Raw genomic sequence first — 14582 nt, 5'->3', positions numbered from 1 at the left:
CTTTGGTGTTTGAACCTTCTCCCCATTTAGATAATAGTCCAAATTATTGCTCATCGTACATTTCTGAACATTGCCACTTTTTTGCCCATTCTTCCAATTTGTCTCAGTCCTGCTACAATTGCTTTGCTTCCCTAGCACCACCTACCCCTCCACCTATCTCGTATCATCCGCAAACTTTGCTACAAAGCATTAATTCCACTATCTAAATCATTGACAAACAATGTGAAAAGCAGCGGTCCCCCTAAGGGGCACCACTAGTCACTCCCTTATGCTCTGTTAATTGATAAAAATATAGTAGCTCTCATATGGTTCTTTACAGTTTGATTTGTCAATCAGTAAATTTTTATTGAGCTCAAGTTTGCCTCACCCCACCTATTGATTCTATTGGTTTTCTACTGATCTAACTCCAGCTAATCAATATGGCTATTCTTTACCGGATTTAAATCCCTCAACCTTTCGTTCCTCTAATGATCTCTCCTACACCATCTTTAAGGTCAAAGAATTTCTAGAGATTCACAACTCTCTGAGAAATATCTACATAGAGTCAAAAGGTGTTGAGTCATTGTGGGTAGAGCTAAGAAACTGCAAGTGAAAAAGGACCCGACTGGGAGTTACTCAAACAGTAGTAAGGATGTAGTCAACAAACTAAAACAACGGAGATGGAAATGTATGCCAAATGTTGCAATAGTCATGGGGGAGTTCAATGTGCAAGTTAATTGGGAAAATTGGGTTGCAGTTCGATCCCAAGAAGGAGAATTTCTAGAATGTCTACAAGAAGGTTTTTTAGAGCTAGAGTTCATTAGAGAGCTTAAGGTAAAATAACTCTTAGGGACATGTGATCATAATTTGATCGCATTCACCCTGAAATTTGAGATACAGGAGCAAACGTTAGGTGTATCTGTGGATTAAAGGGAATTACAGAGGTATGATAAAGGAGTTAGCCAAAATTCATTGGGAAAGAACACTGGCAGGAATGACAGCAGAGCAGCAATGGCTGGAATTTCAGGAAGCCATGAGGGAGGCACTAGATATATACTGTACATCCTGAAGAGGAAGAAGTATTCTGAAAGCAAGATGACACAATCGTGGCTAACAAGATAAGTCAAAGCCAACAGTAAAGCAAAAGAGAGGGCATATAATACAGTAAAAATTAGTGGGAAGTTGGAGGATTGGGAAGCTTTTAAAAACTAACCAAAGGCAACTAAAAAAGTCATTAAGGAGAGAAAGATGGAATACGAAAGTAAAGGGGATACGAAAGTTTCTTCAGATACATAAAGTGTAAAAGAGAGATGAGTGGACTCCTTTCCATAGCTGTTGCCAGGCCTTCTGAGTTCCTCCAGCATTTTGTGTGTGTTGCTTAGACTTCTAGCATCTGCAGATTTTCTCTTGTTAGTGATTGGACTAGCTGAGTAAGAATTTTGCATCAGTCTTCACTGTGGAAGATACTGGCAGTATGGCGGATGTTCCAGAGTGCCTGGAGTCAAACATGTGTGTAGTTGCCATTATTAGGGAGAAGGTTCTAGGAAAGCTAAAAGGTTTGAAGGTGGAGACGTCACCTGGACCAGATGGTGTACACCCCACGTTTCTCAAAGAGGTGGCTGAAGTGAATGTGGAGGCATTAGCAATGATCGTACAAGAATCAATTGATTCTGGAATAGTTCCAGAAAACTGGAAAAATGTAAATATCACTCTTCAAGAACAGAGAGAGGCAGAAAAAAGGAAATTATAGGCCGGTTAGTCAGACCTCAATGGTTGGGAAAATATTGGAGTTAATTGTTAAGGATATGGTTTCAGGGTACTTCAAAGATTCAAAGTACACTTGTTATCAAAGCAAGAAACCTGAAAGAACCCAATTAAAAAAAATGAATACAAAAATACAAGACCAACACTGGATGCACAAGAAAAAGAAAAAAAAACACAAATTATGCAAGCAATCCAAACCAAATATTGAGTCCTTAGATCCAAACCAGATCTGCGGCAGGGCATCGAGGATCGAGGAGCAGCTCCTTCGACACAGTGTTAAAGAAACTGGAGCAGCATCTCAGTGATGTTTGAGTTGGTATGTAAGTGAGGCACTGATAGACAGGAGCTGCAGGGTGGTAGTCACCCCAAAGCTACAGGAGACAGATAAATGGGTGACTGCCAGGAGGTGAAAGGGAGAACGTCAGATTGTAGGGAGCACACCTGAGGCCGTCCCCCTCAACAATAAGCACTCCATTCTGAGAACTGCTGGGGGCGTTGGAATCTACCTGGTGGAAACAACAGCAGCCATGCTTCTGGCACTGAGTCTGGCCCTGTGGCTCAGAAGAGTAGGGAACAGAAGAGGATGGCAGCAGTAATAGGGGACTCTATAGTTAGGAGGACAGATAGGCAATTCTGTTAATGCAAAAGGAAACACAGATGGCAGTTTGCCTTCTAGGTGCCAGGGTCCAAGATGTTTCTGGACAGTATCCTGTAAAGGCAGGGTGAGCTGCCAGTAGTCGCGTACATATTGGTACCAACAACACAGGAAGAAAAGGGGAGGAGATCCTGAAAAAAAGGATACAGGGAGTTAGGAAGGAAGCTGAGAAGCAGGACCTCAAAGGTAGCAATCTCAGGATTGCTGCCTGTGCCATGCGACAGTGAGGCTAGGAATAGAATAAGGTGGCAGATAAATGCATGGCTAAAGAATTAGAGCTGGGGCAGGAATACAGATTTCTGGATAATTGGGATCTCTTCTGGGGCAGTTGGGACCTATTCAACCTGGATTGGTTGCATGTGAATCCGAGGGGGACCAATATTCTTGCGGGCAGACTTACTAGAGCAGTCGGGAGTAGTTTAAACCAATATGGCAGGGGGATGGGAATCAGTATGATAGAGCTGAGGATGAGACAGCAGGTTTACAAGCAGAGGATGCATGTAACATGAATGTAAGGAAGGACAAGCCCATGATTGGGCAGAAATGCAGACAGAGCTAAGAATTAAATTGTACCACAGGAACAAAATTCAAAAGGGCAAAGAATGCAGGATGGAAGGAGCTGTATTTAATTGAGCGTAGCATTCGGAGTAAGGCGGATGAACACTTGGCATGATTAGAGATTGGTCAGTGTGACGTTGTGGGCATCACTGAATCATGGCTGAAAGAAGGCCATAGTTAGGAGCTTAACATGCATAGATGGTGGTGTGGCTCTGTTGGTGAGTGATAGAATTACATCTGTAGAAAGGTGACATTGGGTCAGAGAATGTTGAGTCTTTGTAGGTACAGTTAGAAACTGCAAGGGAATAAAAACCAACATTGGAATCATATATAGGCTTCCAAATAGTAGCCAAGATGTGAGGTTGAGATTGTCAAGGGAACTGGAAAAGGCATGTAATAAGTGAAATGACACAATTGTAAAGGAGGATTTCAATATGCAAGGAGATTGGGAGAATCAGGTTGGTGGGGAATTTGTTGAATGCCTAAGGGATGGCTTCTTAGAGCAGATTGTGCTTAAACCCACCTGGGGAAAGGCTACCTTGGATTCAGTGTTGTGTAATAACCCAGATCTTATTAGGGAGCTGATCATAAAAGAACCCTCAGGAGGCGGTGATCATAAAATGATTGAATTCATACTGCAATTTGAGAGGGAGAAGCATAAATCACACACATCAGTATTGCAATGGAATAAAGGGAATTACAGAGGCATGAGAAAGGAGCTTGCCCAGGTGGATTGCAGGAGGACACTGGCAGGGATGATGGCAGAGCAGAGGTAGCTCAAGTTTCTGGTGCAGGATAGATATGTCCTACAAAGGAAAAAATTCTCAAATGGCAAGGGTTGGCAACCATGGCTGATTAAAGAAGTAAGGACTGCATAAAAGCCAAGGAAAGGACAGAAAGTTAGCAAAAGTGAGTGGGAAGTTGGATGATTGGGAAGCTTTTAAAATCCAACAAAAGGCAACTGAAAAAGCTATAAGATAGGAAAACATGAAATTTGATGGCAGACAAGCCATTAATATAAAGGAGGATACCAAAAGATCTTTCGGTTATACAAAGAGAAAAAGGGAGGTGAGAGTTGATCTTGGACTACTAGAAAATGATGCTGTGAGGTAGTAATGGGGGAGAAAGAAATGGCAGTTAAACCCTTTCTTTAGAAAGGATATACTGACATTGGAGAGGGTTCAGAGAAGATTCACGAGAATGATTCCAGGAATGAAAGGGTTACCGTATGAGGGGAACGTCTGGCAGCTCCTGGGCTGTATTCCCTGGAATTCAGGAGAATGAGGGGGGATCTCATAGAAACATTCCGAATGTTACAAGGCCTGAACAGATTAGATATAGCAAAGTTATTTCTCATGGTAGGGGATTCTAGAACAAGTGGGCACGACTTCAGGATTGAAGGATGTCATTTTAGAACTGAGATGCAGAGAAATTACTTTAGTCAGAGGGTGGTAAATCTGTGGAATTTGTTGCCATGACCGGCTGTGGAAGCCAAGTCATTGGGCGTATTTAAAGCAGAGATAGATAGGTTCTTGATTAGCCAGGGCATCAAAGGGAGTGAGGATAACTGGAAGAATTGGATCAGCCCATGATCGAATGGCGAAGCAGACTTGATGGCTGAATGGCCTACTTCTGCTCCTAAATCTTATGGTCTAATGGGTACGATACATCTGTCTTCACGGTGGATGACACTAGCAGTGTGCCAGAGCTCCATGAGTGTCAGAGAGCAGGAGTGAGTGCCATTTCTATTACCAAGGAAAAAATGTGAGAGAAACTCAAAGGTCTTAAGATGGATAAGTCCCCTGGCCAGATGTTTTGCTGAAGAAACAATGGATGCATTAAAAGCTCGTGTACAAAATCACGAAGAGTAGTGGGAGACTGGAGGATTGGGAAAACTTTAAAAACCAACAGAGAACAACTAAACAAGAAATAAGGAAAGGGAAGATAGAGTATGAAAGTAAATTAGCATAAAATATAAAAACAGATAGCAGAAATTTTTATAAATATATAAAGCTGAAGAGGGTGGCTAAAGTCAACATAGGTCCCTTGGAAGACGAGAAGGGGAAATTGATATTGGGTGATAAGGAAATGGCTGAGGCATTGAACGACTATTTTGTGTCGGTCTTCACGGTGGAGGACACGTCTAATATGTCAAAGAATGATGTTATGGATGAAATGGGAGGTGAGGACCTCGATAAAATCACAGTCACTAAAGAGATAGTGATGAACAAACTAGGGGGCCTGAAGGTAGATAAGTCCCCTGGTCCTGATGGGATGCATCCCAGGGTGCTGAAGATATTGGCGTGAAGATATTGGCGGAGGTTACAGTAGATGCGTTTGTAATCATTTATCAAAACTCTCAAGACGCTGGGCAGGTCCTGGCGCATTGGAAGACAGCAAATGTCACACCACTTTTTAAAAAATGATGTAGGCAAAAGACGGGCAACTATAGGCCAGTTAGCTTAACATCTGTAGTCAGGAAAATCCCTGAAGCTGTCATTAAGTATGAAATAATAAAACATTTAGAAAGGAGTGGTTCCATTAGACCAGTGGTCCCCAACCACCGGGCCGCGGACCGGTGCCGGGCCGCAGAGCATGCCCTACTGGGCTGCGAGGAAACGATTCATTTGGCGATAGGAGTCAGCCGCACCTTTCCTCATTCCCTGTCACGCCCACTGTGGAGCTTGAACGCACGCGATGTCATTACCACGCGTCATTCCTGTCAGCGCGGAAAGGAGATCAACTGCTCGAGCTTGCAAATGACAGTGGGCTGAAAAGTATGTTTGACATAACATCTCTGCTGGCATTCCGGATCAAAGTCAAGTCTAAATATCCTGAGATATTGCGGAATAGACTGGACATAAGGAACCCCCTTCGAGTATCGCTATCTCCCATCACCCCCTGATGGGACCGTCTTGTTGCAGGAAAACAAGCCCAGGGCTTGGTGTGTTGGCGATATTGGTGTGTTGCAATGATGTTATATGTTCATACAGGAAAAATATGTGCGATATTGGTGTGTTGCAATGATGTTATATGTTCATACAGGAAAAATATGTGCTGTGTGTTTAATATCCAAACGTTACTTAAAATGTTATGATGCTATTGACTTACTTATATAACCATATAACAATTACAGCACGGAAACAGGCCAACTCAGCCCTTCTAGTCCATGCCGAACGCTACTCTCACCTAGTCCCAGCGACCTGCACTCAGCCCATAACCCTCCATTCCTTTCCTGTCCATATACCTATCCAATTTTTCTTTAAATGATAATATCGAACCTGCCTCTACCAGTTCTACTGGAAGTTCGTTCAACACTTACTTCAAGCTCCCCTGTCCTCCCCGATAATTGACTTATCACTATATTCCCGCGAGGAAAATATGCGCTGTGTGTTTAATATTAAATTCTTTAGATAAACCCTTTTAGAAACGAAATTGAGTGTATTAGACACTTATAACTGATATTCCGGTCGTGATTAAACCCTGCCCCCCCACAGAATCGCCAAAACGGTTTGCAGGGAAAAAATTGACACGCATGCGCACTGGTGCCCGCGCAAGGCTTCATGGTCATTGTAGTCTTTCTCTGGGTAAACACAACGTATTTGACTGCTACTCTTGTCTGTTGGCAACCCTACCCCCCGACCCCCAGCCCCAGGTCGGCCGGTCCGCAAGAATATTGTCAATATGAAACCAGTCCGCGATGCAAAAAAAGTTGGGGACCCCTGCATTAGACAAACGCAGCATGGATTCAGAAAGGGCAGGTCCTGTTTGACAAATTTACTGGAGTTCTTTGAGGACATAATGAGTGCAGTGGATAGAGGGGAACAGGTGGATGTCTCATACTTGGATTTCCAGAAGGCGTTTGATAAGATGCCACACAAGAGACTTATAAATAAGATACGGATGCATGGAGTCAGAGTAAGTGTATTGGCATGGATAGTGTATTGGTTAACCAATAGAAGGCAGAGAGTTGATATAAATGGGTATTTCTCTGGTTGGCAGTCTGTGGTGAGTGGGGTGCTGCAGGGGTCAGTGCTGGGCCCACAACTGTTTACCATTTACATTGATGATTTGGAAGAGAGGACTGAGTGTAGCGTAGCAAAATTTGCTGATGACACTGAACTGAGTGGAAAATCAAATTGTACAGAGGATGTGGAAAGTCTGCAGAGGGTTACGGATAGGTTAAGTGAGTGGGCCAAGGTCTGGCAGATGGAATACAATGTTGGTAAATGCGAGATCATCCACTTTGGAAGGAATAATAGAAGAGCAGAATATTATTTAAATGGTGAAAGATTGCAGCATGCTGTTGTGCAGAGGGACTTGGGAGTGCTTGTGCATGAATCGCAAAAAGTTGGCTTGCAGGTACAACAGGTTATTAAGAAGGCAAACAGAATGTTGGCCTTCATTGCTAGTGTTACGATTTCGTAACGTACCAGCAGCAAGTGATGACAAATTGAGTCGGGTTTTAATATTAAAACCACTATATTTATTTACATCTACTCAAAAATATACAAAATTAAATAATAAACTACTTTCTTAAACAGAAGTTAACAGTGTTAAGCATCTATAGCTCCCTTACAGTCAAACTTAGAACCCATTCTGAAACAAATCTTACTCACGCAGTCTTAAAGTGGCAGTTCAGAGAGTCCCAGTAATTCACAAAATAGGTGAGACGAGAGACTTGTCGATTCACAGTGCAGTGACGAGGCGATCACAACGAATCCCAAAGATTCCTCGGCTAGCGAACGAAGAAACGGTTACCAAAGATCCCAGCCGAGGAATACTGTTCCGAAGTCCACGAAGAGCGATTTCACAAAGTGACTGTAACGAAATCCACACCCATGGATCATACGAAGGACAGACATGTCTCTCCAATGCACAGTGTGCCGCTGATTAACCCAATCCTTTGGGTCTGGGTAAGCATTAGACCTTATCCTTCTCGATCGTGAGCTGTTCCAGGATAGTTCGAAGTCTGCAATCTTCACTCTCTCTCTTTCCTTCGACTCCCTCTCAGCACTATGCCCACATTTCTTTTATACTGTCAGCATATGTCATAAGGTAACGCTCACAGAAACAAAACTATGGACTCCCAGGAAAACAAAACTGTGGACACGTAACACTAGAGGGATTGAAATCAAGAGCAGGGAGATCATGCTGCAACTAAACAGGGTACTGGTGAGGCCGCACCTGGAGTACTGTGTGCAGTTCTGGTCTCCATACTTGAGGAAGGATATACTGGCTTTGGAATCAGAGCAGAGGAGGTTCACCAGATTGATTCCAGAGATGAAGGGGTTAACCTATGAGGAGAGATTGAGTCACCTGAGACTGTCCTCTCTGAAGTTCAGAAGAATGAGAGGGGATCTTACAGAAAATTACAAAATTTTGGAAGGGATAGACAAGACAGAAGTAGGAAAGTTGTTTCCATTGGTAAATGAGACTGGAACTAGGGGACATTGCCTCAAGATTCAGGGGAGAAGATTTAGGACGGAGATGAGAAGAAACTGTTTTTCCCAGAGTCATGAATCTTTGGAATTCTCTGCCCAGGGAAGCAGTTGAGGCTTCTTCATTAAATATACTTAAGGAACAGTTAGATAGATTTTTATATAGGAAGAGAATTAAGGATTATGGAGAAAAGGCAGGTAAATGGAGCTGAGTTTACAGACTGATCAGCCATGATTTTATTGAATGGTAGGGCAGGCTCGATGGGCCAGATGGCCTACTCCTGCTCCTATTTCTTATGTTCTTATGCATTGGTCATGATCTGTCAAGAATGACTTGATTCAGACAAATGTCACTCCACTCTTTAAGAAGGGAGGAAAGCAAAAGAAAGGAAATTATCAGCCAGCTAGCCTAACCTCAGTGGTTTGGAAAGTGTTGAAGTCTGCTATTAAAGATGAGGTACCGAAGTACTTGGAGACAAATGCTAAAATAAGTCAAAGTCAGCATGACTTCTGTAAAGGGAAATCTTGCCTGGAAAATCTGTTAAGAGTTCTTCGAAGAAGTAACAAGTAAGGTGGACAAAGGAGAGACTATGGACGTCATTTATTTAGATTTTCAGAAGGTGTTTGATAAGGTGCCACACGAGGCTGTTTAGCAAGATAAAATATTATCACGTTACGGAAAAGATACTAGCATGGATATCGGAATGGCTAACAGGCAGGAGATAGTGATTGGGAATAAAAGGGGCATTTTCAGGTTGGCCTCTGGTAATACAAAGATAGGTGGAGAGGCCAAAGCCTTCCCACCCGATCACTGGTATACTTACACATTGGCTGCACCAACAATGGCTACACCACTTGAGCTGAACTGCCTTTTATTGACAGCTGTGTTTAGGCTTCAGCTGCCAACACTTACCAGGCCTGTACAGCCCTGAAAGACTGGCCTTGCCCGAATCTGCTTCTTTTATCCTCTCTCTCCCAACTTCCGCAGGGCTCTAATACCCATACTCACACTACCCGTGCCTGAGTAGCCGAAAAAAAGACTGGATTTTCCCAAGTCTGCTCTTTTTATATTTATACTCCAAACTTCAGTAGGCCTCTGATGCCGACACTGACCACATCTGTAGAACCTTCCAAGATTCTCCTTCACCTTATCTGTTAGGCCAACTTCATGCCTTCTTTTAGCCCTCCTGATTTCTTACATACCTGTCCTCTTGCATTTCCTGTACTCCATAAGTACCTCATTTGTCCTCTCAGCCTATACCTGTGATGCATCTCCTTTTTTTTCCTAACCAGGGCCAAAATACCTCTTGAAAACTAGGGGTCCCTACATTTACAATCTTTACCTTTTATTCTGACAAGCTTCCTACTCTCAAAATTTCACTTCTGAAGGCCTCCTATTTACCAAATGACCATAACCCTGAATGTCGAGTCTCTTCTGCTCATCAAGGTATATGGCATCTACTTACCCAGCACCAGCAGGTTCACCTACCTGGGCAGCATCATTTGGCAGAATGGTGGGATCAAAGACGATATCCACTGCAGATTAACCAAAGCTAGAAATGTCTTCAGATCAGTGAGCAACATACGGGGATCAGCCAAATAAGCATCTACACCAAGGTAAAACTGCACCAGAGCTGTGTTCTGTCCACACTGCTGTACGAGTCCAAATGCTGATGCATGACAGAGAATGATCTTGCCCAAGATATCATTATTCCAGAACATGGCCCTCCGGAATATCCTCCACATATTCTGGCCAAGAAAAATCTGCAACCACACCCTACTCCTTCCATGTCATCAAGAGGACATGGCCAAAACCATCACGAAGAAATGTTGGAGATGGTTTGGGCACATGATGAGAAGAGAGGCCAACTTCATTATCAAAACAGCATTTTATGTTTGTTCATCAGCAAATTTATTAACCCATCCCTCATCTTCCTTATCCAGGTCATTTATAAACATCACGAAGAGTAGGGGTCCCAAAACAGATCCCCGAGGCACACCACTGGTCACCGACCTCCATGCAGAATATGACCCATCTACAACCACTCTTTGCTTTCTGTGGGCAAGCCAGTTCTGGGTCCACAAGGCAATGTCCCCTTGGATCCCATGCCTCCTTACTTTCTCACTAAGCCTCAATTCTTGGTTCTAAGTGGCCAGCGCTTATTTGGTAACTCACTTGTTTGAAGTTCTCCCACTGGTGAAAATATCTCAACATCTATCTTGTAAAAGACATTTTAGGTTTAACAAGAATGCTACCAGGACTGGAAGACATGGGTTTTTCAGGAAAGATTGGATCAGCTGGGCCTTTTCTTTCTCTGAAGCATAAGAACGGATTTATAAATCATGAGGGGCATAAATACAGTTAGTCTTTTTTCCCCAGTGTAAGGGAGTCTAAAACTAGAAGGCTCATGATTAAGCTGAAAGGGAAGTGATTTGAAGGGGTAACCTTTTCCACACAGAGGGCAGTGGCTATGTGGAACAACTGCCAGAGGAGGTGATAGAGGTAGGTACTCAATAGGTCAAATAGCCCTATTCTACTGCACTGTCTGATGGACATTAACATGGCATGTGCTTCGCAAACGTTTAAAGGATGTGGGCCAAGCACAGATAAATGGTGCTAGCTCAAGGATGACTGACATAAATGGCCGACATGTATGTTAAGTGAAGGGCCTGTTTCTGTGCTGTATAACTATGACTCTATGTAGAATCTTGATTCCTATTAATTAACCATTAATTAATCAATATCAATATATTGCATGTACCCATATCTTGTGTTGTCTTTTATAAGGGTTAGGCTTCTAGAAATCCCCATAAGCGACATCTGCAAGCTCCCTTCTATCCACCATCTGTTACATCCTTAAAGCCTTCCATGAAAATTGTCACGATTCCCTTTCACAAGATCATGCTCACCCTGCTTGATTGGTGATTTTCTAAATACCCAGCTATTAACTACTTAATAACAGTTTCCAACGTTTTCTCTACCACTGATGTGAGGCAAAATGTTGGGTCCCAGACACCAAATATGAACACTTCTCTTCCCACTGATCTCCAGATGCTTTGACCTGCTAGCTTCTTCCCCGGCACTTACTGATTTCATTAGACTCCAATCCTCAGTTTACAATCAATTCCTGGCACTTTTCCTCAGATTTCCCTGGCTGACATGAATCAACTGTTCATTCATTTCCATAGATGCTGCCTCAGAGCTGCTGACTGCCTCCCAACATTTTGCGTGTGTTAGTTTTGGATTTCCAGCATCTGCAGACTTTCTGGTGTTTATGACAAGACTCGGCCCAGACTGATCACCAGGCTGATTGCGGATGCTCCATTTGCTGCACTCAGACGGAAACGGGTCTTACCCAAGCCGGAGCACAGCAGGACGACATCAGCAAACTTCATGCTGGCTCCTGCACCGACCGAGGCCGTCCCCGTCTCCCAGGCAACGCGGCAGGCCCGAGCCCGTTTGTCGGCCGAGGCCGAGGCCGTCCCCGTCTCCCAGGCAACGCGGCAGGCCCGAGCCCGTTTGTCGGCCGAGGCCCTTGGCCAGAGGCCAAGCCGACGACGACGACAGCGGGACGGACGAAAGCGGCCTGCGGGGAGCGGGATCAACGAACCCCGAAGCGTGACGCGGTGTGGAGTGCGCCTCCCTCGGGGAGGGGGGTTTCCTTAGAAACGGCTGGAGCCGGCGGCATGGGGGCGGCCAGCATCCTCACACTCACCTTCATCGGTCAGGGTAAGGAGCAGCGTCCGGAATTATCACCGGGCTCAGCATGGGGATCTGTCCCGGAGGTGAGAGTGTGGAGATTCCCAGCCTCATCCACCTCCCCCACTGTCTTCATTCCCCAGCTCTCCTGTCAGGGCCAGATTAAGCTAGAGCGGGGCCTGTAGCATATGTTATAAAGGGGCACTAAATTAAAAAAAAATGTGCATAAGTATTAAAACATAAATTATTTACTTGCATAGTAAAGTAATTCAATTTTTTCATTTGCTATACAGCCAGATAATATGACAAATACCTGACACTTCAGTAATAGTATTACTTACATGTAGGTATCAATTTCAAATGTCAGAAGTAACAAAACTACAATTTAAAAGTTAGATTTTCTAGACTTAGCATGAGCAAATTTTTTGACGATACTGGAAAGGTCTGCTTCACGCGGAAGTTCATGTTCAATGCTCATTAGAGTGAGATTGTTCAATCTGTTTTGACCCACAGTGCTCCTTAGTTCATTTTTAATCCTCAAGCACAAGGAATTCTGCAGATGCTGCAAATTCAAGCAACACACATCAAAGTTGCTGGTGAACGCAGCAGGCCAGGCAGCATCTCTAGGAAGAGGTACAGTCGATGTTTCAGTTAGTCCTGACGAAGGGTCTCGGCCTGAAACATCAAGTGTACCTCTTCCTAGAGATGCTGCCTGGCCTGATGTGTTCACCAGCAACTTTGATGTGTGTTGCTTCATTTTTAATCCTTTACAGTTTTGAAAATGAGCGTTCTCCACTGCAGTTAGTAACCGTGAGTGACAAATAGATGTACAAGGCATTTTCTACATTTGGAAAACATGACTCCAAAGAATTGTTAGTTATCAAACGGTACAAGTCTAACTCTACAAGGTCTTGTTTGGCACCAAAATAAGAAGCAAGATCAGTTTTCAACAGTTCAGAAACTGTACAAATCCTTCATTAAGACTTTCTTCCAGATCTTCTGGATATGATTTAATAAGATTTGATGACCTCTTTACGATCTCTTCAGCTGTAAACGACTGTAACTGATGAAGGAATCCAAGAACACCATTTACCTTTAGATAAGCTTTTCTGCCTTTTTGACAGAGCAGAAAGCAAGCTGTCAATAATGGCAAGAAATGTTTGGCTTTTAAACTTCTGAGAAGGTATTTGAGATTCAACAAGTGGATCAAGAGTGCTGGAACCACTGAAATCATCATATGCATGATTTTGCTTGTGTTTTCTTCGAGTTTGTTGTTGATAATCTTCACACAGTCAGATCCTTGGCTTTTTGTTCAATGTCTGCAAAAGTAGACCGCATAGCTTGAATATATCCATGCACGGATTCATAGAGTGCACAAGCTGTGTTCAAGTCTTGGCCAGATGATTCCAGACAAGGATGATTCCAGGAATGAAAGGGTTACCATACTGGGAACATTTGATGGCTCTGGGTCTGTACTCACTGTAAGGTAGAAGGATGAGGGGAATCTCTTCGTAACCTTTCAGATGTTGAAAGGCCTGGACAGAGTGGATGTGGAAAGGATGTTTCCCATGGTGGGAAATTCCAGGACAAGAGGATACAGTCTCAGGATAGAGAGGGGCCCTTTCCAAACAGAGATGTGGAGAAATTCCTTTAGCCAGAGGCTGGTGAATTTGTGGAATTTGTTGCCACATGCAGCTGTGGAGGCCAGGTTGTGGGTGCATATTAAGGCAGAAATTGATAGGTTCTTGATTGGACATGGCAACAAAGGTTACGGCGAGAAGGCCAAGAAATGTGGTTGAGGAGGAGAAAAATAAAGGATTGGCCATGATTGAATGACGGAGCAGACTTGATGGGCCAAATGGCCTAATTATCCTCCTATGTCTTATGGTCTTATAGTATACTACTTCAACTCCTGTAACACACACAAAATGCTGGTAAATATAGCAGGCCAGGTAGCATCTATAGGAAGAGGTATAGTCCACGTTTTGGGCTGAGACCCTTCGTCAGGACTAACTGAAAGAAGAAATAGTAAGAGATTTGAAAGTCGGGGGGGAGATCTGAAATGATAGGAGAAGACAGGAGGGGGAGCAATGGAACTAACAGCTGGAAAGTTGTTTGGCAAAAGGGATACGAGGCTGGAGAAGGGGGAGGATCATGGGACAGGAGGCCAGGGGAGAAAGAAAGGGGGAGGGGGGAAAAAGCCCAGAGGATGGGCAAGGAGTTATAGTGAGAGGGACAGAGGGAGAGAAAAGAGAGAGAAGAAAGGGAAAAGAAAAAAATAATAAATAAATAAATAGGGTGGGGTACGAAGGGGAGGTGGGGCATTAATGGAATTTACAGAAGTCAATGTTCATGCCATCAGGTTGGAGGCTACCCAGACGGAATATAAGGTGTTCTTCCTCCAACCTGAATGTCGCTTCATCTTGACAGTAGAGGAGGCCGTGGATAGACATATCAGAATGGGAATGGGATGTGGAATTAAAAT

The 14582-nt window shown here is 43.6% G+C and overlaps 3 protein-coding genes across 3 annotated transcripts in view; 2 read left to right on the top strand and 1 right to left on the bottom strand.

The window, feature by feature from the left end:
* The window catches only part of LOC140198333 (uncharacterized), a 157864-nt gene extending 145828 nt beyond the window's left edge, over positions 1–12036 (bottom strand). The window contains exon 1 of the mRNA XM_072259429.1: positions 11754–12036. Within this exon, the coding sequence (XP_072115530.1) occupies positions 11754–11793 (40 nt within the window). The 5' untranslated portion in view covers positions 11794–12036. The remainder of the gene's footprint in view (positions 1–11753) is intronic.
* LOC140198335 (coxsackievirus and adenovirus receptor homolog) overlaps positions 1–14582 on the top strand; it is a 298796-nt gene that overhangs the window by 275881 nt on the left and 8333 nt on the right. The gene's annotated exons all lie outside the window — the stretch shown is intronic.
* LOC140198334 (uncharacterized) overlaps positions 11716–14582 on the top strand; it is a 91516-nt gene continuing 88649 nt past the window's right edge. The window contains exon 1 of the mRNA XM_072259430.1: positions 11716–12183. Within this exon, the coding sequence (XP_072115531.1) occupies positions 12165–12183 (19 nt within the window). The 5' untranslated portion in view covers positions 11716–12164. The remainder of the gene's footprint in view (positions 12184–14582) is intronic.

Source organism: Mobula birostris, chromosome 5 (assembly GCF_030028105.1).
Source record: "Mobula birostris isolate sMobBir1 chromosome 5, sMobBir1.hap1, whole genome shotgun sequence".
NCBI lineage: Eukaryota > Metazoa > Chordata > Chondrichthyes > Myliobatiformes > Myliobatidae > Mobula > Mobula birostris.
Note: the sequence above shows the minus strand (reverse complement) of the source record. Positions and strands in the feature narration are given on the sequence as shown.